Source organism: Oncorhynchus mykiss, chromosome 11 (genome assembly GCF_013265735.2).
Source record: "Oncorhynchus mykiss isolate Arlee chromosome 11, USDA_OmykA_1.1, whole genome shotgun sequence".
Lineage (NCBI taxonomy): Eukaryota > Metazoa > Chordata > Actinopteri > Salmoniformes > Salmonidae > Oncorhynchus > Oncorhynchus mykiss.
In genome coordinates this window covers 65742246-65764054 of record NC_048575.1, presented here as the reverse complement: position 1 = coordinate 65764054, position 21809 = coordinate 65742246, and the positions used below count along the sequence as shown (strand labels likewise).

Below are 21809 nucleotides of genomic sequence, written 5' to 3'. Positions count from 1 at the left end.
ATTTGGAATTGGCCCCTTATTGCACAAGTATATGTGCAGACAGACAGACACCTATTGAACATCATATTGCTGTGCTGCCCTCATGTGGACGTGAAGAGTTAACTGAACCATGGGTTGTGTGGTTGTTATACTAGTTCAAAACTAATATACTATTTACTGTCATACAAGTCAGAAAGTATTCAGACTTGTTCCACATTTTGTTACGTTACAGCCTTATTCTAAAATGGATTAAATATATTTTTTTCCTCATCAATCTATACACAATACCCAATAATGACAAAGTGAAAACAGGTTATAGAAATTTTAGCAAATAAAAATAAAAAACAGAAATACCTTGTTCACATAAGTATTCAGATCCTTTGCGGTGAGACTCGAAATTGAGCTCAGGTGCATCCTGTTTCCATTGATCATCCTTGATTGGGAGGTGACCAAGAACCCGAGGGTCACTCTGGCAGTGCTCTGAAGTCCCTCTGTGGAGATGGGAGAATCTTCCAGAAGTACAACCATCTCTGCAGCACTCCACCAATCAGGCCTTTATGGCCAGGATGATGCCACTCCTCAGTAAAAGGCACATGACAGCCCGCTTGGAGTTTGCTAAAAGACACCTAAAGGACTCTCAGACCATGAGAAACAAGATTGACCAAGAACCTGAGGGTCACTCTGGCAGTGCTCTGAAGTCCCTCTGTGGAGGGTCTGATAAAACCAAGATTTAACTCCTTGGCCTGAATGCCAAGCATCACGTCTGGAGTTAACCTGGCACCATCCCCACGGTAAAACATGGTGGTGGCAGCATCATGCTGTGGGGATATTTTTCAGCGGCAGGGAACGGAGCAAGGTACAGAGAGATCCTTGAAGAAAACCTGCTCCAGAGCGCTCAGGACCTCAGACTGGAAGGTTCACCTTCCAACAGGACAACGACCATAAGCACACAGCAAGACAACGCAGGAGTGGCTTCGGGAGTCTCTGAATGTCCTTGAGTGGCCCAGCCAGAGTCCGGACTTGAGCCCGATCTAACATCTCTGGAGAGACTTGAAAATAGCTGTCCAGCGACGCTCCCCATCCAACCTGAAAGAGCTTGAGAGGATCTGCAGAGAAGAATGGGAGAAACTCCCCAAATACAGGTGTGCCAAGCTTGTAACCCAAGAAGACTGGAGGCAGTAATCACTGCCAAAGGTGCTTCAACAAAGTGCAGAATGAAGGGTCTCAATACTTATGTAAATGTGATATTACATTTTTGTATTTCTTAAATGGTTTTTGCTTGTCATTATGGGGTATTGTGTGTAGATTTATGAGGGGAAAAAACTATTTAATCATTTTTAGAATAATGCTGTAACGTAACAAAATGTGGAAAAAGTCAACAGTTCTGAATACTTTCTGAATGCACTGTATATAGCAAAAATGTTGATCATAACACTAATTATTTTTAGTTTTTTTTTTTATTATCTCGCAACATAAAACAATATTGTGGGTTGTACCACATACATTATGTATTCACATAGTACACCATACAGCTACAAAGAGAGACTGAACAAAAACAAAGAAACAAATCTTTTTTTCCTTTTTTTTTTTTTTACATACTGCATACTTGACATGAAAAAATAGAACCATGAACAATCTTCAAACTCAAAAAGGAATGTAGCTGCCAGATGTGATGTTGTGTTTATTTGGGACAGGATATAAGCCTGAGCCCAGATTGAGTCCAGCTTGAGTCCACCCTAAACCCAGCTTGATTCCAGCTTGGAAGAGTGGGCAGATGGGGTGATCAATGAAGATCAGTACTGAGAGCAGAGTATACATCCTGATAATATTTGTGTGTGTGTGTGTGTGTGGGGGGGGAGTGTGAGAGAGAGAGAGAGAGAGAGAGAGAGAGAGAGAGAGAGAGAGAGAGAGAGAGAGAGAGAGAGAGAGGAGAGAAAGACAAAGTATGAGATAAAAATGGAAAATATGTGAAGTGTGTATAGGTAAGGAGTTAGCGAGTGTATAAGTATGTAAGTAAATACGTCTATGAGGGAGAAACATGCAGGTTGGGGTTTATTGTCATAAGTCTTGCCCTGGATGCAGAATTGAGCTGTTTCCGCTAGATGGGCCAGCTGCAAAGTCAAAATTTGCTATATCGTTGTAATGTTTGAAAACAAACATTTGCTTTTTGGTCTTCAATTTAGGTAAGGGTTATTTATGCATTAGGGTTAGCAGTGTGGTTAAGGTTAGGGATAAGGTCAGGTTTAAAATCAGATTTTATGACTTTGTGGCTGTGCCAGCTAATGAACACCCTGCAGAGCTGCCTCCAGTACATGAGTAATCTCAATAAATGCCAACCTGTGAGAAACATAGGGAGGAAGTATGCTCATTGTTCCAATATCTTAACATTCTCCCATCACCATAAAAATGTACAACATACCCAAAAGAGTAATGTATAATAGCTTCCAGCACATACACTGCACCAAGTTTTTAATTAAGATAACAGTCTGTTCACTTCAATATAATATGATTCTCCAATCCCCATACCAGTTAAAGCGAGAATAGAGTCCCTTTTCAAGTAGCTTATGTGGACATAGGATTAACAAAAGTTGTGTATGAACTGTGTGAGTAGTTCAATTCAACAGTTTTCTTATTTTTTATTACCTTGAACATGAATGGGAAATTCCCATTAAATCAGCACCGGAGTAGTTCCATCATTGAAACTGCAATATTCAAAGAAATAGTTTAGCTCAGAAAAATATCAGTGATATAAATCATGTCCCCCCCCCCCCCCCATTTTATTCCACAGTGAAGTTAGGGAGTAGCACCATAGCATTAGCCTCCCAAAAAATGTTGTACAAATGAAATATTAATATGCAGTATATATGATCAGCACCCATTATTACATAGATCATAAATATGACTGAATCATTATAACTGTGTGTCGATCATGCCATGACGTTATTAAAGGGGGAGTTTGTTCTAACGGTGGGAATATAATAGCCATATTCCCCAGGTCCCTAAATTAGTCAAAGTCCTGTTGGTCATGTCTGTGACAATCTACAACAACCAACAAAAGATATTACAAACTAAACTACCAGTTATTATCTGGTGTCTTCCATTAATACACTGTACCTTCAGTCTGGTACTACAAGTGTTAAGTTGTCATGGTTCTCCATTACTGTTACATCTTTTACTACTGTTAAAATCACTATCATTGATAATACCACATTAAAAACAAGTTACGGTGGTGACAACCTCTCACCTCAGTCTAACACAATGGACAAGACAGATTGCTGGGGCTACACCTCACCTCTGTCACTAGAGTTCTCTCATACAAGCACTTCTGACAACTTTGATTCGGCAACTGTTTGATTCTTGTGTTAAAAAACAAGAAATACTTTGTTTCTCATTGGTTCTCAGTGTGGAATGGCTAGATATCATACTCTGGCTTATAAATGGCCTGATTACTGATTACGTCAATCTTTTCTCATGAAGGAAGGGTGGCTGGTTGGTTGCTGTCAGAGGTATCGTGTAGTACAGTACTTATGAAATCAGGACAGCAGTATTGAGTATACATCTACAGACATAACAACACATTGGAAAGTTGTTTTCTGTTACTAAAGGCTGTCTGGCAAACTGACTGGACTAAAAAGCCTGGAATCATTTATGATTTAGTCATTATCCCTCAACAGTTAAATAATCTTACCTAAATATTTTAAATATGTACATTTTTTTTTTATCTCTCTTGAGAGAGAAAAAAAAGTTTAAAAAAGTAAGCTTCAAGTTGTCAATAATCTGTTCTCTTTTTCTCTCAATGAAATCAAGATTAAAAGTGCTTTTATAAAATATTTTCTTCTGTATGTACAATTTCTATTAGCTATAACAAAACAAAAAAACAATAACAACAATCATCATCATCATTATCATGTAATAAATAATAAAAAAGTGGATTAAAATGAGTTTGTAGAGCACATGGGGAATCTGGACTAATATTCATCATGTTCCTCTGACCTGGTGCCTGTGTGTGTGTGTTTGTAGTGTCTCGGCAACGTTGAGGTAGAGAGAGCTCTATCTCGACCACTTCATAAGCCCCAAGCAGGCTCTGACACGCAAGCAATGCAGAGGCAGCCATGATTGGTGAATAAGGATTTACTGGCTCTGTCGTGACAGTGTGTGCATAGAGACAAACCTTGCTCTGCTTCAAAACGAATAACAGCACCAGGCAAAAGCAGGACTCGCTGACTGAGCCCTTTGTGTGTCAACATGTGTAGGGAAAGCACCAGTGTGTTTAGGAGGGCATTTCTGTCCACACACTATTCCCATCAATGTCTCCGGCTTCAGGATAAAGGGCTTGCGTGGCCCGTGCTGCCTGTGGTCATTGGAAGGACCAGACTTTGGCGGCCATGCTTCGGTCGTTTAAAGCAGTAAGGCTGTATGACAGGAGCTGTGCTGGCTGGATGACAGGAGCTTTGTGTAAGTGAGAGTTGGTGTCTGTGTGTATCAGTGCACCATTTTACAGGGGTCACTGCTGCCCTCTTGTGCTTCAAATAGAAAGCGCTCACTAATCCCCACAGGAGCCATAGAACTGGAGGGATAGATCTCTCAACCAACACCTGAAGGAAGATGAGGACTTCTACTGCCGGTTGTTCTCACTCTACATCTATGCTATAAGAGCACCCTTATATTCAGCATCTAGTGCCTGTTGTTCTCACTCTACATCTATGCTATAAGAGCAGCCTTATATTCAGCATCTAGTGCCTGTTGTTCTCACTCTACATCTATGCTATAAGAGCAGCCTTATATTCAGCATCTAGTGCCTGTTGTTCTCACTCTACATCTATGCTATAAGAGCAGCCTTATATTCAGCATCTAGTGCCTGTTGTTCTCACTCTACATCTATGCTATAAGAGCAGCCTTATATTCAGCATCTAGTGCCTGTTGTTCTCACTCTACATCTATGCTATAAGAGCAGCCTTATATTCAGCATCTAGTGCCTGTTGTTCTCACTCTACATCTATGCTATAAGAGCAGCCTTATATTCAGCATCTAGTGCCTGTTGTTCTCACTCTACATCTATGCTATAAGAGCAGCCTTATATTCAACATCTAGTGCCTGTTGTTCTCACTCTACATCTATGCTATAAGAGCAGCCTTATATTCAGCATCTAGTGCCTGTTGTTCTCACTCTACATCTATGCTATAAGAGCAGCCTTATATTCAGCATCTAGTGCCTGTTGTTCTCACTCTACATCTATGCTATAAGAGCAGCCTTATATTCAGCATCTAGTGCCGTGAAGAAGAGATGAATGGAGAGACTGATATGATCCCTGTAAAAGGGATAAAGATCAATGAAGCACCACAGCAGTAGAGTGAGGCGGATCGGTGGGGTGAGAGTAAAAATGGAGAGAGAAGAACCCTTCTCTTCACAGCAAGGCAGACATGACAGGAGTTGGTTTAAAAAAGGCTTTGTGGGATGGTTCAGAGAAGTTTCTGTGGGTTTCTCTTCCCTCTTTTGGTCAAGACTAATGATTGAAATGTAAAACGTGTATGTCATGCTTGTTGGAAAGACAGTCTTGAAGAGCCTTGCAGTGCTGAGAACGGCCTTTCTGCAAGTACAGTTACAAACATTTCAAAAGCCAAAGGGAAAAAAGCAAGACAGACCCCTCGGTAAAAAAACACACAACATAAACAAAATAATAATTAATAACAACATGAAAAAACAACCACATCAATAAACAAACAAATCAAATCAGCATCTTCATAATAATAATAATAATACCTGTAATAACAACATTGACAGTAACAATAACAATCGTAATAATATTGATAATAATAGTAATAATTAGGAGGATCATTAAAATTCTATGAAGAAGGAGAAGCAATGGAGTCCCTCCCGCAGAGGAGAGAGAAAGAGCACCACAGGCAGTGTGTCTGTCTGGTCCAGGGTCGGGCCCATACTGCTGCCTGACATGAGGTAAAAAACAAACAAAACAAAACAAGGATTCAAACCAGTAGTCCCCCTCCTTCCAGCCCAGAGCACCAGAGTGAGAAAACAGAGCAGGAGGAGGATGGAGATACACAGGACTAAAGGAGGGGTTGTCCGCTCCACCAGCCTGTGTGTCCGTCTGTCTGTTCATCATCACACAAAGTGGCTGTAGGGCCCAGTGAGGGTGGTAAAGGCATAGGGGGACACAGTGACCGTGGAGGTGGTGTGGTGGGTGGAGGCCAACCGCGTCACCATCCCCATCACTGGCCCCTCCGTGGTCTGGCCAGGACCTGGGCTGGCCCCTCCTGCCGTGGCCCCCAACTTGCGTTTCTTCCCAGGTTTGATGTCCTCGTAGGGCAGCCCCAGTAGTGCTGCCTCCTGCTGCCTCTCTCTAGCCCGCTCCGCCAGCATCTTCATCTTGGCCTCCCAGAGCCACTGGCCATGGCAGGGCTGGTTCATGTTCTTGTGTTGGTAGAACACCAGGGAGATGCGGGTGGGGTGAGAGCGGTCGGGCCTCTTGAGCGGCGTGGTGGCGTGCAGCTCACGCCGGGCACACTCGATCAGGATAGAACCGTGGGCGGGTGCCACCGCCACCCCTCCGATGCTGGGGTCCAGGAAGTTATGCTCGCTGTCCGACCACTGCTCTTCCTCATCCAGGTCGCGACCTCTCTGGCTCTCGACGTCGCTCGGGGTCTCGGCCCGATTAGGGTCCCAGCAGGCCTCTGGGGTTGGAGACTGTGTACCTGCCATGGATCCTCCAAAAGACTTCCAGGCCTTCTCCTGGAGACCTAGAGGGGTCGAGCTCCGACTCTCGCCCGCTTTGGAGCATATCTTGTCGGGGAAGTCTCTGGCGGTGCTAGGGCAGTACCCAGCAGGAACCATGTCCATGGGCCAAGCCTTAGGCTGAGGGCTGGGAGCAGGGCTGTCCCAGTGGCGGGGGGTGCCGGGGTGTGGGGAAGGAGAGGGTGACGGGGAGGGAACAGGGGAGGCCTTGGGGGTGTTGGGGCCAGGGTAAGAGTTCCATTGCTGGGGGTATGGGGAGGGCTGTTGTGGGGGATACTGATGCTGCTGTTGGGAGTATGGAGATTGGGAAGTCTGGTGAGGTCCCTGCTGGTGGACCTGCTGCTTGTCTGAAGTGAAGGGAGCCCCCGGGGGGCATGGTGGTTGGGGGTTGCCTTCCCAGCTGCCTGGTACCATACTCCCGTTGGGCTTGTGCCCGGACCAGGGCCCTCCAGGCTGTGGGGTGGGGATGGGAGTGTCGGGACAGCTCTGGGTATTGCCCCCCTCACACACTGGCACATCCATGGGCTCCTGCTTGATGACAGGGGTCCCTCTGTGGGAGGGCTCTGAGGAGACTGAGGAGGGACGTGATTGGTTGTAGTCAGGCTGGTGGGGGTGTGGGTAAGCGTTGCATTGGTGTTGGTTGGCTGGGTCTCCATGCTGCTGCTCAGGGAGGCCTGGGCCTGAGTAGGAGTGTGCCAGCTTGGCCTGGAGGCTCTGAACGTCTGGCTTCTTGTCCACAGGGCCGGGGGAAGCATTGTGCCCTGCGTGATGCCAGGAGCTGTTACGGCCCTCGTAAGTGAGCTCACGGGGGAAAAGTGTGTTAGGGTTGGGGGGATAGTTGTAATAGCCGTACGGCAGTGCTGAGGGTAGATTGGGGTGGTAGCCATTGACAGGGCCTGGTGGAGGTGGAAGTGCAGGGGGCTGGCCATTGGAAGGGGGGCCTCCCCGTGTGTAGTAGCCAGGGTGGGAGGGGTAGACGTGGTAGGGGTATTGGCACTGGTCCACTGCCTCCTTCTTTATGGTGGGCTTCACCTCCTGCTTAGGGATCACTGTGGGGGAGAGTAGAGGAGAGAGGGGTGATAAGACATGAGATAATCACTTGCCTCTGCACAAATCTGTGGTTTTTATGGTTCACTTGGTTGGAGTTTTACTTAGAACACCAGTAGTGGGTTTGATTCCTGAATGGGCTGCATACTGTATGCTGACTAGCTATAAGTCTTAACCCCAAGGTCAGATTGGATTAAATATACTCTCCTCCTATGACCATATTATTATCGTCATTTTGTAAAGTTGGCTGGAGTTTTGTTTAAAACACCTGAGTTCTGGGTTTATTATTAGCATAAAGCTCACAACACTCATGAAGCCACTCTCCCATGTTTCTAGTAGAGTTCAGGGGTTATCTCGCCTTTATTGCCATGCTGTCTGACAGGGGAGCCAGCGTGCCGGACCTCCGTCTTGATCACCGTCTTATCCGGCGTCTCCGTGGGCGTTGGCAGCTGCTGCTTGGCCTTCTTCTTCTCCGAGGCGCGGTTCTTAGCGTCCAGGCGGCGCTGGCGGCAGGACTTGGCGGGCTCAGGCAGCTTGCGGACCTCACGGCGGAAGTTGCTAAGCACCTGAATGGCGCCAGTGCGCATCTTTTGCCGCTGACCCTCCTCGCTGCCAAACTCGTCTGTGAGGGCGGCCTTGTAGAGGGGAAGTACATGGAGCTGCTCGTCCTCTGGGATCTCCCCCACTGTACGGTTGTCCTCTTTAGTCAGAGTGCACACCTTGGGGAGGGGGAGGTTAGTGTGGGACACTCACTGTCTGTACCAATCCAAACAGTCTCTATACCACCATACGCCCCGGCCACACATTCAAACACACACAGCAGAGCATCCATTCAATGTCCACACAAAGAGAGGGAAAGAGTGAGAAAGAAGACAGACTGAAAGCTATTAAGACAGTGACAGAAAGAGAGAGAGGTAGGGCCTGTGTGTCGTACCACAGTGCAGCCGTTGTAGAGGTTGTGCTGGTCCTTGTGAGCGTGGGCACAGAAATCCATGCAGGCGGTGACACCAGAGAAGGGCCGGCCCTCCTTTAGACCCAACCTGCAGTCTGGAGCAGTCACCTCATTCTGACACTGAGGGACAGGAGAGGGTACACAGCAAGGTAAGGATGGGAATACTCTACAGACTATGTCTAACACTCATATCATCCTTGAGTTTATAGTGTGTACTTTTGGGGGAAGTATACCAAGTAATTCTCCAGTAGAGTGTAAAACTACTGAGGGACACGGGGAAGAGGATGGTCAGCATGTCAAAGGACACCATGTTACACAGACTATACATTCTAACACTGAGGGACACGGGGAAGAGGATGGTCAGCATGTCAAAGGACACCATGTCACACAGACTATACATTCTAACACTGAGGGACACGGGGAAGAGGATGGTCAGCATGTCAAAGGACACCATGTCACACAGACTATACATTCTAACACTGAGGGACACGGGGAAGAGGATGGTCAGCATGTCAAAGGACACCATGTCACACAGACTATACATTCTAACACTGAGGGACACGGGGAAGAGGATGGTCAGCATGTCAAAGGACACCATGTTACACAGACTATACATTCTAACACCGAGGGACACGGGGAAGAGGATGGTCAGTATGTCAAAGGACACCATGTTACACAGACTATACATTCTGACACTGAGGGACACGGGGAACAGGATGGTCAGCATGTCAAAGGACACCATGTTACACAGACTATACATTCTAACACCGAGGGACACGGGGAAGAGGATGGTCAGCATGTCAAAGGACACCATGTTACACAGACTATACATTCTAACACTGAGGGACACAGGGAAGAGGATGATCAGCATGTCAAAGGACACCATGTTACACAGACTATACATTCTGACACTGAGGGACACGGGGAAGAGGATGGTCAGCATGTCAAAGGACACCATGTTACACAGACTATTCATTCTAACACCGAGGGACACGGGGAAGAGGATGGTCAGCATGTCAAAGGACACCATGTTACACAGACTATACATTCTAACACTGAGGGACACGGGGAAGAGGATGGTCAGCATGTCAAAGGACACCATGTCACACAGACTATACATTCTGACACTGAGGGACACGGGGAAGAGGATGGTCAGCATGTCAAAGGACACCATGTTACACAGACTATACATTCTAACACTGAGGGACACGGGGAAGAGGATGGTCAGCATGTCAAAGGACACCATGTTACACAGACTATACATTCTAACACTGAGGGACACGGGGAAGAGGATGGTCAGCATGTCAAAGGACACCATGTCACACAGACTATACATTCTGACACTGAGGGACACGGGGAACAGGATGGTCAGCATGTCAAAGGACACCATGTTACACAGACTATACATTCTAACACCGAGGGACACGGGGAACAGGATGGTCAGCATGTCAAAGGACACCATGTTACACAGACTATACATTCTGACACCGAGGGACACGGGGAACAGGATGGTCAGCATGTCAAAGGACACCATGTTACACAGACTATACATTCTGACACTGAGGGACACGGGGAAGAGGATGGTCAGCATGTCAAAGGACACCATGTTACACAGACTATTCATTCTAACACCGAGGGACACGGGGAAGAGGATGGTCAGCATGTCAAAGGACACCATGTCACACAGACTATACATTCTGACACCGAGGGACACGGGGAAGAGGATGGTCAGCATGTCAAAGGACACCATGTTATACAGACTATACATTTTAACACCGAGGGACACGGGGAAGAGGATGGTCAGCATGTCAAAGGACACCATGTTACACAGACTATACATTCTGACACTGAGGGACACGGGGAACAGGATGGTCAGCATGTCAAAGGACACCATGTTACACAGACTATACATTCTAACACTGAGGGACACAGGGGGAGGAGGATGCCATATCCAAGAGCAACCTGTTACTACACACAACATATCAAAAACTCATAGCATCCTGCAGCTTGTGTCGTTTACTATTGGAGGGATAGTCTACTATTTAGAGGGCTCTGGCGCTATAACTTAACAGCTGCAGCTAGGTGAGGGTGGGTGTGAAGGCAGGTGTTACCTGGTTATTGTATGCCTGTGGGGCCAGCTGCTTGTACAGGGGAGCCAACTCAGTGGCCAGATCCTGGAAGTTATCCCTGAGTTGATCCTCCTGACACACACACACACACACACACACACACACACACACACACACACACACACACACACACAACAGGTCAGCATAACCACATGAGTAACAGTTTTATCTTGGTGTGGTGCTGTCAATAATATAGCAGTGCTGTGAAGGTGGTATCAGAGTTGTGTGTTCCACAAGCCCGTTCTCCACAATTGAGGTGCCACCAACCTCCTGTGAGATAGACCATAGATCTCGTGGTCCCTTACCTCTTGGGGGTGGTCTCCTGCCAGTCTGAACTTGCGGGGTGTTTTGCTGCGGGCGTACTTGCAGCCGTTAAAGTACATGCTCCAGGAGCAGCCGAAGGAGAAGGAGGCTCCACAACTGTCAGGATCCTTGCCTTGGCACGCACACGTACGACTGCAGGCAGGCAGGCCAGGGGCGACAGAGCACGAACACAGTCAGCACCACTCAACGAACACAGACAGACACTGACACAGTCATCTTTATCATTCTGGAACAGATGCCTCAGTGCATTGAATATCAGTTAAAAAAAAGGATAATGAAGTGATCTGCAGTCCAGAAGTAGAACTAGAATCACATATCAACTTATTATATTATTTCAATCTACAACAGCGATTATCATGCACAGATGTTTCGGCTGAAAGCCTCCCTCAGTGTGCCATCTAAATGGCAACGCACTGCACTGTATAGCCTCAAGTTTAATGCTAATTTAACAGAAGAACATGAGCATATTCAGATAAGTGCTGTCACTTATTCAGATGAGCCATGGGCCTGTGCTGTCACTTATTCAGATGAGCCATGGGTCTGTGCTGTCACTTATTCAGATGAGCCATGGGTCTGTGCTGTCACTTATTCAGATGAGCCATGGGTCTGTGCTGTCACTTATTCAGATGAGCCATGGGTCTGTGCTGTCACTTATTCAGATGAGCCATGGGTCTGTGCTGTCACTTATTCAGATGAGCCATGGGTCTGTGCTGTCACTTATTCAGATGAGCCATGGGTCTGTGCTGTTACTTACTCGTCGTTGAGTCCACAACGGCGGCTGGTGGGGTTGCCAAACTTGGTGATGGTGGCGGAGAGCTCTCGGTAGAGCTTGTCACCTAGCGCCCGTGGCACGCCCTCCCACGCCATGATAAGGATGATGATGACAGTGTTGGGACAGTGGTGACCCGGCCGGGGACGCACCAGACACAGCAACTTCTCTGTCTCACTGCCTCGACGAATCACCTGAGATGAGGAGAGGGGGAAAGAGAGAAAGGGTGAGAAAGAGAGAAAAAGAAAGAGAGAGAGAGAAAGAGAGAGAGAAAGGGTAAGATCGACACCGGTCTTGTCTTCCCCAGCTCCCTCCCACCTTGTGTCTATATTGTCACTAACAACCTGTCTTCTCCTCTACTCTCTCTATAGTGTCTGTTTTGAATCCATAAAGCCATTAGCAAGGTGTCAGAGGGAGTGACAGAGGTGGATAACCCCAACTGGGAAGGATAGGGAACAGGGAGACCCCCTGCTGCACCCCCTACTGCTTTACTGTCTGGGGGTGAGGCTGTGGTGTCTGAGGGGTTGAGGCTGTGGTGTCTGAGGGGGTGATACTGTGGTGTCTGAGGGGGTGATACTGTGGTGTCTCTGGGGGTGAGGCTGTGGTGTCTCTGGGGGTGATACTGTGGTGTCTGAGGGGGTGATACTGTGGTGTCTGAGGGGGTGATACTGTGGTGTCTGGGGGGGGGGTGAAACTGTGGTGTCTGAGGGGGTGAGGCTGTGGTGTCTGAGGAGGTGAGGCTGTGGTGTCTCTGGGGGTGAGGCTGTGGTGTCTCTGGGGGTGAGGCTGTGGTGTCTCTGGGGGTGAGGCTGTGGTGTCTGTGGGGGTGAGGCTGTGGTGCCTGTGGGGGTGAGTCTGTGGTGCCATCTACTCTACTCTTATTCATTTTTGCATGTTTTCTTTTACCTCATGGCTCTTAGTATATAGAAGAGAAAATATATTATTGTCTGGTGTCTGTTGGTATTAAAATGCACAGACAATAAAGATGCAACAAGTCTAATGAAACATTGTGTGATGATATGAAAGTTTTTGGTTGCCTACACTAGTGTTTTGTGTTAGCCCAACGAGGGCCAGTCTGTTTGTGCTACCATGCCAACCATTTACACTAATTTTCAATTTTCATGTTTGGCAACAGTGGAGTTGGCAAGAGCCCAAACAGATCTGGGACCAGGCTAGTGTTGTTTAGGGTGGTTAGGCTTGAATTGTTCTGTGAAAGATATAGGTTCAGTTTGTAATGTATGGCTACTTGTACTCACCCACTTGGCAATGGGACATCCCTGAGAGCTCTTGCCTTCCCGGCCGGTATAGACCACCTTCTCAATACGGATAGCATCTCCCTTCTCTCCATACCTACACAGAGAGACAGAGCACAGTGTGAGTGTGTGTGTCTTACTGAACATAACAGTTTAACTGTATTGTATAGTGTTCATTATAAACTGGGTGGTTTGAGACCTGAACACCTATTGGCTGACAGCCGTGGTATATCAGACCGTATACCACGGGTATGACAAAACATTTATTTTTACTGCTCTAATTACATTGGTAACCAGTTTATAATAGATAAAGGCACCTCGAGGGTTTGTGGTATATGGCCAATATACCACAGCTAAATCAAATCAAAATCAAACTTTATATTTGTCACATGCACCGAATACAACAAGTGTAGTCTTTACCGTAAAATGCTTACTTACAAGCCCTTAACCAACAGTTCAGTTCAAGAAGAGTTAAGACAATATTTACCAATTTACCAAGTAGACTAAAATAAGAAGTAATAATAAAAAGTGACACAATAAGAATGACGAAGCTATATACAGGGGGCACTGGTAACAAGATAGTGTGCGGGGGTACAGGTTAGTTGAGGTTATTTGTACATGTAGGTGGGGGTGAAGTGACTATGCATAGATAATAAACAGCAAGTGGCAGCAGTGTACAACGGGGGGTCAATGTAAATCGGTGGCGATTTTATTAATTGTTCAGAACAGCCCTTAGCCGTGGTATATTGGCCATATAACACACCCCTGGTGCCTTTTTGCTTAATTATAAAACACTTTCACATTGTGCCTAAAAACACACCTTAGCTGTGGTATATTCACATTTATCACACCCCCTCTGGCCTTATTTCTTAATAAGCAAGTAGCCTATGTGCTTCTGCAAGACCATAATGTAAGCCTTTGGTCTCCATGAGAGTTGGACGTGTCTTGTCAAACAAAGACCCCACAAGCTGGCTGACCCTGGCTGGCCAAGAGGAGTGTTCACAGAGGCTTACAGTAGCAGCCAAAGACCAACATAATCAGACCTAAATCTGACCCTAACCGTAATCCTTATGCCAACCCGAGCTGACAAGGTAAAAATCTGTTGCTCTGTTCCTGAGCAAGGCAGTTAACCCACTGTTCCCTGGGCGCCAAAGCGTGAATGTTGATTATGGAGGCCCCCCGCACCGCTGAACCAGAGGGGTTGGGTGGAAGACACATTTCAGTTGAATTTCAGTTGTACAACTGATTAGGTATCTGATTAGGTATCCCCCTTTCCCCTTCCCTTACAACCTTTTAGGATCAAATAGAGTGTTTCTTTGTAGTCTTAAACAAATCTATACACCTCACACACATTGTTATGGGCTTAAAAAAGAAGACACATTTACCATGTCAGATATAATATATTACATTTAGAGTTTGCATCCCAATATTACACTTTATATACACTGCTCAAAAAAATAAAGGGAACACTTAAACAACACAATGAAACTCCAAGTCAATCACACTTCTGTGAAATCAAACTGTCCACTTAGGAAGCAACACTGATTGACAATACATTTCACATGCTGTTGTGCAAATGGAATAGACAACAGGTGACCACAGACCACTTCTCAGTTCCTATGCTTCCTGGCTGATGTTTTGGTCACTTTTGAATGCTGGCGGTGCTTTCACTCTAGTGGTAGCATGAGACGGAGTCTACAACCCACACAAGTGGCTCAGGTAGTGCAGCTCATCCAGGATGGCACATCAATGCGAGCTGTGGCAAGAAGGTTTGCTGTGTCTGTCAGCGTAGTGTCCAGAGCATGGAGGCGCTACCAGGAGACAGGCCAGTACATCAGGAGACGTGGAGGAGGCCAAAAACCCAGCAGCAGGACCACTACCTCTGCCTTTGTGCAAGGAGGAGCAGGTGGAGCACTGCCAGAGCCCTGCAAAATGACCTCCAGCAGGCCACAAATGTACATGTGTCTGCTCAAACGGTCAGAAACAGACTCCATGAGGGTGGTATGAGGGCCCGACGTCCACAGGTGGGGGTTGTCCTTACAGCCCAACTCCATGCAGGACGTTTGGCATTTGCCAGAGAACACCAAGATTGGCAAATTCGCCACTGGCACCCTGTGCTCTTCACAGATGAAAGCAGGTTCATACTGAGCACATGTGACAGACGTGACAGAGTCTGGAGACGCCGTGGAGAACGTTCTGCTGCCTGCAACATCCTCCAGCATGACCAGTTTGGCGGTGGGCCAGTCATGGTGTGGGGTGGCATTTCTTTGGGGGGCCGCACAGCCCTCCATGTGCTCACCAGAGGTAGCCTGACTGCCATTAGGTACCGAGATGAGATCCTCAGACCCCTTGTGAGACCATATGCTGGTGCGGTTGGCCCTGGGTTCCTCCTAATGCAAGACAATGCTAGACCTCATGTGGCTGGAGTGTTTCAGCAGTTCCTGCAAGAGGAAGGCATTGATGCTATGGACTGGCCCGCCCGTTCCCCAGACCTGAATCCAATTGAGCACATCTGGGACATCATGTCTCGCTCCATCCACCAACGCCAGTTGGCGGATGCTTTAGTCCAGGTCTGGGAGGAGATCCCTCAGGAGACCATCCGCCACCTCATCAGGAGCATGCCCAGGCATTGTAGGGAGGTCATACAGGCACGTGGAGGCCACACACACTACTGAGCCTCATTTTGACTTGTTTTAAGGACATTACATCATAGTTGGAACAGCCTGTAGTGTGGTTTTCCACATTAACTTTGAGTGTGACTCCAAATCCAGACCTCCATGGGTTGATAAATTTGATTTCCATTGATCATTTTTGTGTGATTTTGTTGTCAGCACATTCAACTATGTAAAGAAAAAAGTATTTAATAAGAATATTTCATTCATTCAGATCTAGGATGTGTTATTTTAGTGTTCCCTTTATTTCTTTGAGCAGTGTATATCACAGAAGACTGAAATATAACAAAATCGTTTGACATTTTGTTTAAATATTGTTTAGTAATTTTGAAATTAGGAAAAATATTAATAACACCCATGAGGCCACTAGAGGGCGATTTGGTCATTTGACTTCAGAAAAGGGCTACTCCTAACCCTTACAGTAACCCTAGCAAGCGGTTGCATTTCAACAGAGTTTGTTGATATACTATCTGCTATCTAGAACCTAAGAGTGTGAGCATCTGTAGATCATTTATAGGGGACTATCCAAATAAAGTGCAACCACACGAATGTGTGTTTGCTCGGTGTGTGTATGCGCCTGGTTACGTTCTGGCGTGTGTCTCTCTCTCTTCACAATGTGCAGGGGGTTGGATTAACTACCAGCATTACTCAGATGTTCGCCCACAGCTCACCCATTCCTCCCTGTGTATCATACATGTCATGTTGATAACGTCACTCCTGAGCGGGTCTACTATGGTGGGACACATGTGGCTCTGTCCTGAATGGGAACTCATTCACCAATCACCAGCCAGTCGGAAGGAGTGGGCTTGGCCTCCGTAGGGGTGGGCCAATGGGGTCAGAGGTGGGTTCAGGGGTCGGGAGAAGACTATAGAGGGCTTTAGTTCTTAAGTCACCTCTCAAATACAAACAAAGAGGGATCTTCCCCTCTTCTCCTCAGCCATCCCCCGCATCTGCTACCCCACCCTCTCTCGGGAGAGTGATGAGTCACTGGTCAATGGGAATTATCCTCTGTTACTATAATGGCCAGTCACTCTCGACCCCGGTCCCCTATACAACAATGTATGGGACATGCACTAAGCAGCCCCCCCCCCCCCATGTTTAGTCAACAAAAACACTGATCCCAAGACATTCCAGCTGCCAATGAACTATTCCTGTTTTGTCAGTTGAGACTTCCCCGACTTTTAGGGTACTGAATTGGTCAATGTGATTAAGTAGCTACTGTATGTAATGTTTCCATTCACTAGTTTCACGTTACAATACTCCCAAGAGAAAGCCTCAAACCGAGTCTATCTATTTCCTAATGCAAATGTATCCCTGTTTGACTCTCTCTCAATTTCTCCCCCCTTCTTTCTCTCATTGCTCTCTACCACTGTGTCTGTTCCTCTCCTCTGTCTCTTCCTCTCGTCTCTTCATCTCATCTCTGTCTCTCCTCTGATTTCGCATTTCAGTCATTTAGCAGACACTCTTACACAGAGTGATTTAAGGAGCAATTAGGGTTATGTGCCTTGCTCAAGGGCACATAGACATATTTTTCACCTAGTTGGCTATGGGAATCGAACCAGTGACGTTTCGGTTACTGGCCCAATGCTTTAAACCGCTAGGCTACCTCTCTCCTCATCTCCTTTCCTCTCCTCTCCTCTCACTTTGCCTATCCCTCTTTTCTGTCTAATCAGCTGATGCTGATAGTTCCTGTTCCTCCAATTGGATTCTGGGTCAGGGATTCCCTGGGGACAGGATCAGAGGAGTGGGGAGGGGAGAAGGGGATGGAGAAAAGGGAGAGGGGGATAGACCACAGCGCTGGGGGAGAGGGAGAGAAATAAAGAGAGAGAAAGGGAGGCAAGGAGAGAGGGAGAGAGAGTGATGCTAGCTCAAAGCTGTGGGAGGGTTGGATGCCAAGACAGTAGGCCATAGCCAGCAGCTCTGGATAACCTCCTGTTCACAGGCAGAGGTGACGAGAAAGGGAGAGGAGAGAGGGAGAAAGAAAGGGAGGGAGAGGAAGAGAAGGACAGGAGAGATGGAGGGGGAAAGGGAGAGAACAGCTAACTCTGTTCCAGGAAAATCAGGAGGCTGCCATCAAGAGTTTTGTGGCTATAATCTAGGGGGCTAAAATCCCTGAACAAGCACACTACAACAGTATTCTGTAGTGTTTCCTCCACCCATCTATTCCCTGATATTTCCCTTCAGGTTAAGGCTATTTCAGTCCTTGCTCCTTTGCACTATGTCTTATCTATAGGGAAATACACTACATATACACAAAAGTATGTGGACACAGCCCACAGCTATGCAATAAAACATTGTCAAAAGAATGGCCTTACTGAAGAGCTCAGTGACTTCCAACATGGCACCACCACGGTCAACTGTAAGTGCTGTCATTTTGAAGTGGACACGTCTTGGAGCAACAAAGGCTCAGCCGCAAAGTGGTAGGCCGCACAAGCTCACAGAACGGGACCGCTGAGTGCAGAAGCGTGTAAAAATTGTCTGTCCTAGGTTGCAACACTCACTACCGAGTTCCAAACTGCCTCTGGAAGCAATGTCAGCACAAGAACTGTTCGTTGGGATGAAATTGGTTTCTATGGCTGAGCTGCCGCATACATGCCTAAGGTCACCATGCGCAATGCCAAGCGTCGTCTGGAGTGGTGTAAAGCTCGCCGCCAACGGTCTCTGGAGCAGTGGAAACGCGTTCTCTGGAGTGATGAATTACGCTTCACCATCTGGCAGTCCGATGGACGAATCTGAGTTTGACGGATGCCAGGAGAACGCTACCTGCCCCAATGCATAGTGCCAACTGTAAAGTTTGGTGGAGGAGGAATAATGGTCTGGGGCTGTTTTTCATGGTTCGGGCTAGGCCCCTTAGTTCCAGTGAAGGGAAATCTTCGCTACAGCAAGTCTGCTCCAGAAGTCTCACCTGGTCTCCATCAGCTCTCGTATGGAGGCCACAGTGGGCCCGGAGCCCAGGTGATTGTAGTACGGACCCTCATCCTTCTCCAGGACTTGCTCTGGGAAGAGGAGAGAGAGAGAGAATTACAAAGAGTTCACAATGCAATATAGTACACCTCTAATTCAACCACATACTTTTTTACTTCGTCACAATAATATCTGTATTATTTGGATTAGTGCAGGGCTGTTCTGTGACATTTAAGGTATCAGAAGTAGTAGTGATTGCTTATTCATATCTAACAGGCCATGGAAACCAAGAGGGACCATAGATAGGTGTGACTGAAGATAGATTTAAAGCCACACACACTTCCTCTAACCTGAAACTGACTATGTTATGACTGGGGTATAGTCGGGGTGGGGGCACTACATTAGAACCAAGGCTGTTTGAGAGAGTGAATGAATCAGTGTGTGTGGTGTGTGTGTGTTTAACTCTTCTTGTGGGGACCAGAAGTAGTAGTAAACAAACAAACATTTGACCAACTGGGGACATTTTGTTAGTCCCTGCAAGATCAAATGTTACTTCTACGGGGTTTGACAGTTAATTACTTCTCACGGTAATTGACAGTTAATTAACATAAACATGTTTAGCATCTCCAGGCCTCCACACATACAAGCCAGTGATGCATGCCTTCGAAACATCTACGTTTAAAAAAAGTCTAATGAATCAATTTAATAATAACCATCACAATAAATCCATCATTTATTTTAGTCAGGTCTAAAGAAACATGATATGAAGAAAATGTATTTCAGGAGAACAGAATATGAGTCGGCCTACTGTATGTTATCTGGCTGTGCTCCATGCCATAGGCTGTAGGCTTGTTCATTCAGCTGACAATATCCGCTTATAAATCCCCTCCATTATTTTTATTTTATATGATTTTATAGTAAGAAGAATATAATTGAACTTCGCTGAATGAAATAGAAAGGATATTTTTCCCATTAAGGAGCGAGTGCACATATGAAGTGGCTATGTTGAGCGTAAAAGTGATCATTTGAAACAGGTCCTATAGGGTATGTTAGATTTAGAGTTATTTGGCAACTTTAGTTGTTAATGATACAAACCGTAGAAATCAGAACATACAGTATATGGGCTACATGATGTGACTATAGGCTATTGATGGTTTGATAAAGTATCAAAAAAAGGTTGATCTCTGTTCCTTGTCTCAGGCTGCACAACTGTTCTCTCAAGTATTCATATTTTCAACCATGAGACTGTTCTCAATTTAATCTGGTCTTTACTAATATGTTAAACTAGTTGTGATTTATAATTGTCCATTATCAAAACGGGCAGGAACAGGGGCAGGGAAAAAGACCAAGCATATTCTGAAAGTATTCAGACCCCTTGACTTTTTCCACATTTTGTTACATTACAGCCTTATTCTAAAATGTATTAATAAAAAAAATGTCTCAATTTACACACAATACCCCATAATGATAAAGCTAAAATAGGTTTTGAGAAATGTTTGCAAATGTATTAAAAATAAGTATTCAGACACTGTGCTAGGAGACTCAAAATTTAGCTCATGTGTTTCTACAACTTGATTGGAGTCCACCTGTGGTAAATTCAATTGATTGGACATGATTTGGAAAGGCACACACCAGTCTATATAACGTCCCACAGTTGACAGTGCATGTCAGAGCAAAAACCAAGCCATGAGGTCGAAGGAATTGTCCGTAAAGCTCCAAGAGAGGATTGTGACGAGGCACGGATCTGGGGAAAGGTACCAAAAAATGTCTGCATCATTGAAGGTCCCCAAGAACACAATGGAAAAAGTTTTGAACCACCAAAACTCTTCCTAGAGCTGGCCGTCCAGCCAAACTGAGCAATCGGGGGAGGTGACCAGGGAGGTGACCAAGAACCCAATGGTCACTCAGACAGAGCTCCAGAGTTCCTCTGTGGTGATGGGAGAACCTTCCAGAAGGACAACCATCTCTGGAGCACTGGAGAAACAATATTCTCTGGTCTGATGAAACCAAGATTGAACTCCTTGGCCTGAATGCCAAACGTCTGGAGGAAACCTGGCACCATCCCTACGGTGAGGCATGGTGGTGGCAGCATCATGCTGTGGGGATGTTTTTCAGCAGGTAGTGACTGGGAGACTAGTCAGGATCGAGGGAAAGATGAACGGAGCAAAATACAGAGAGATCCTGCTCCAGAGTACTCAGGACCTCAGACTGGGGCAACAACCCTAAGCAAACAGCCAAGACAACACAAGAGTGGTTTCAGGACAAGTTTCTAAATGTCCTTGATTGACCCAGCCAGAGCCTGGACTTGAACCCTATCAAACATATCTGGAGAGACCTGAAAATAGCTGTGCAGCGACGCTCCCCATCCAACCTGACAGAGCTTGAGAGGATCTGCAGAGAAGAAATGGGAGAAACTCCCCAAATACAGGTGTGCCAAGCTTGTAGCGTCATATCCAAGAAGACTCAGGGCTGTAATCGCTGTCAAAAATACTTCAACAAAGTACTGAGTAAAGGGTCTCAATACTTCTGTAAATGTGATATTTCCGGGCGGGTTTTGTGGATAAATGTAGAAAAAAAAATCGAACAACCTGTTTTTATTGTGTGTAGATTGGTGAGGAAGTAAAACCATTTTAATCCATTTTAGAAGAAGGCTGTAACGTAATAAAATGTGGAAAACGTCAAGGGGTTCGAATGCACTGTATCATCTGTATTCGCAAGCTTTTCCGCCAATCCGTTTTGTAGGCTACTTTGGTTTTATAGCGGAGCATGTGCTTAATATGAGTAGTTAAGCATTAAATATAAGAAAATGTATTTCACTCCATACATCAACCTCTATTTGAGGAGCATGCTCTCGCTGCCTGACAGGGGATATTCCAGTCAAACTCTGTATGCCTTGGGCTCTCCAACCCTGTACCCATGCTTCATTTTGGATACTAAACATATACGACATGACCAAAGGTTTGTGGACATCAGCTCATCGAACATCTCATTCCAAAATCATGTGCATTCCTTTGGAGTTGTTCCCCTCTT

At 46.1% G+C, this 21809-nt stretch overlaps 1 protein-coding gene across 6 annotated transcripts in view; it reads right to left on the bottom strand.

Annotated features, from left to right (window-relative positions):
* Positions 1-1420: 1420 nt before the first annotated feature.
* LOC110536245 (methylcytosine dioxygenase tet3) overlaps positions 1421-21809 on the bottom strand; it is an 85946-nt gene continuing 65557 nt past the window's right edge. For 3 of the 6 annotated variants that reach the window (XM_036936144.1, XM_036936143.1, XM_036936145.1), the window contains 8 exons: positions 18781-18871; positions 13207-13300; positions 11936-12144; positions 11163-11313; positions 10840-10929; positions 8711-8848; positions 8135-8495; positions 1421-7778 (listed from right to left, as the gene is read on the bottom strand). In XM_036936144.1, coding sequence (XP_036792039.1) covers positions 6100-7778; positions 8135-8495; positions 8711-8848; positions 10840-10929; positions 11163-11313; positions 11936-12144; positions 13207-13300; positions 18781-18871 — 2813 coding nt within the window. In that variant the 3' untranslated portion in view covers positions 1421-6099. The remainder of the gene's footprint in view (positions 7779-8134; positions 8496-8710; positions 8849-10839; positions 10930-11162; positions 11314-11935; positions 12145-13206; positions 13301-18780; positions 18872-21809) is intronic. The other 3 variants (XM_036936140.1, XM_036936142.1, XM_036936141.1) reach the window with 1 other exon arrangement.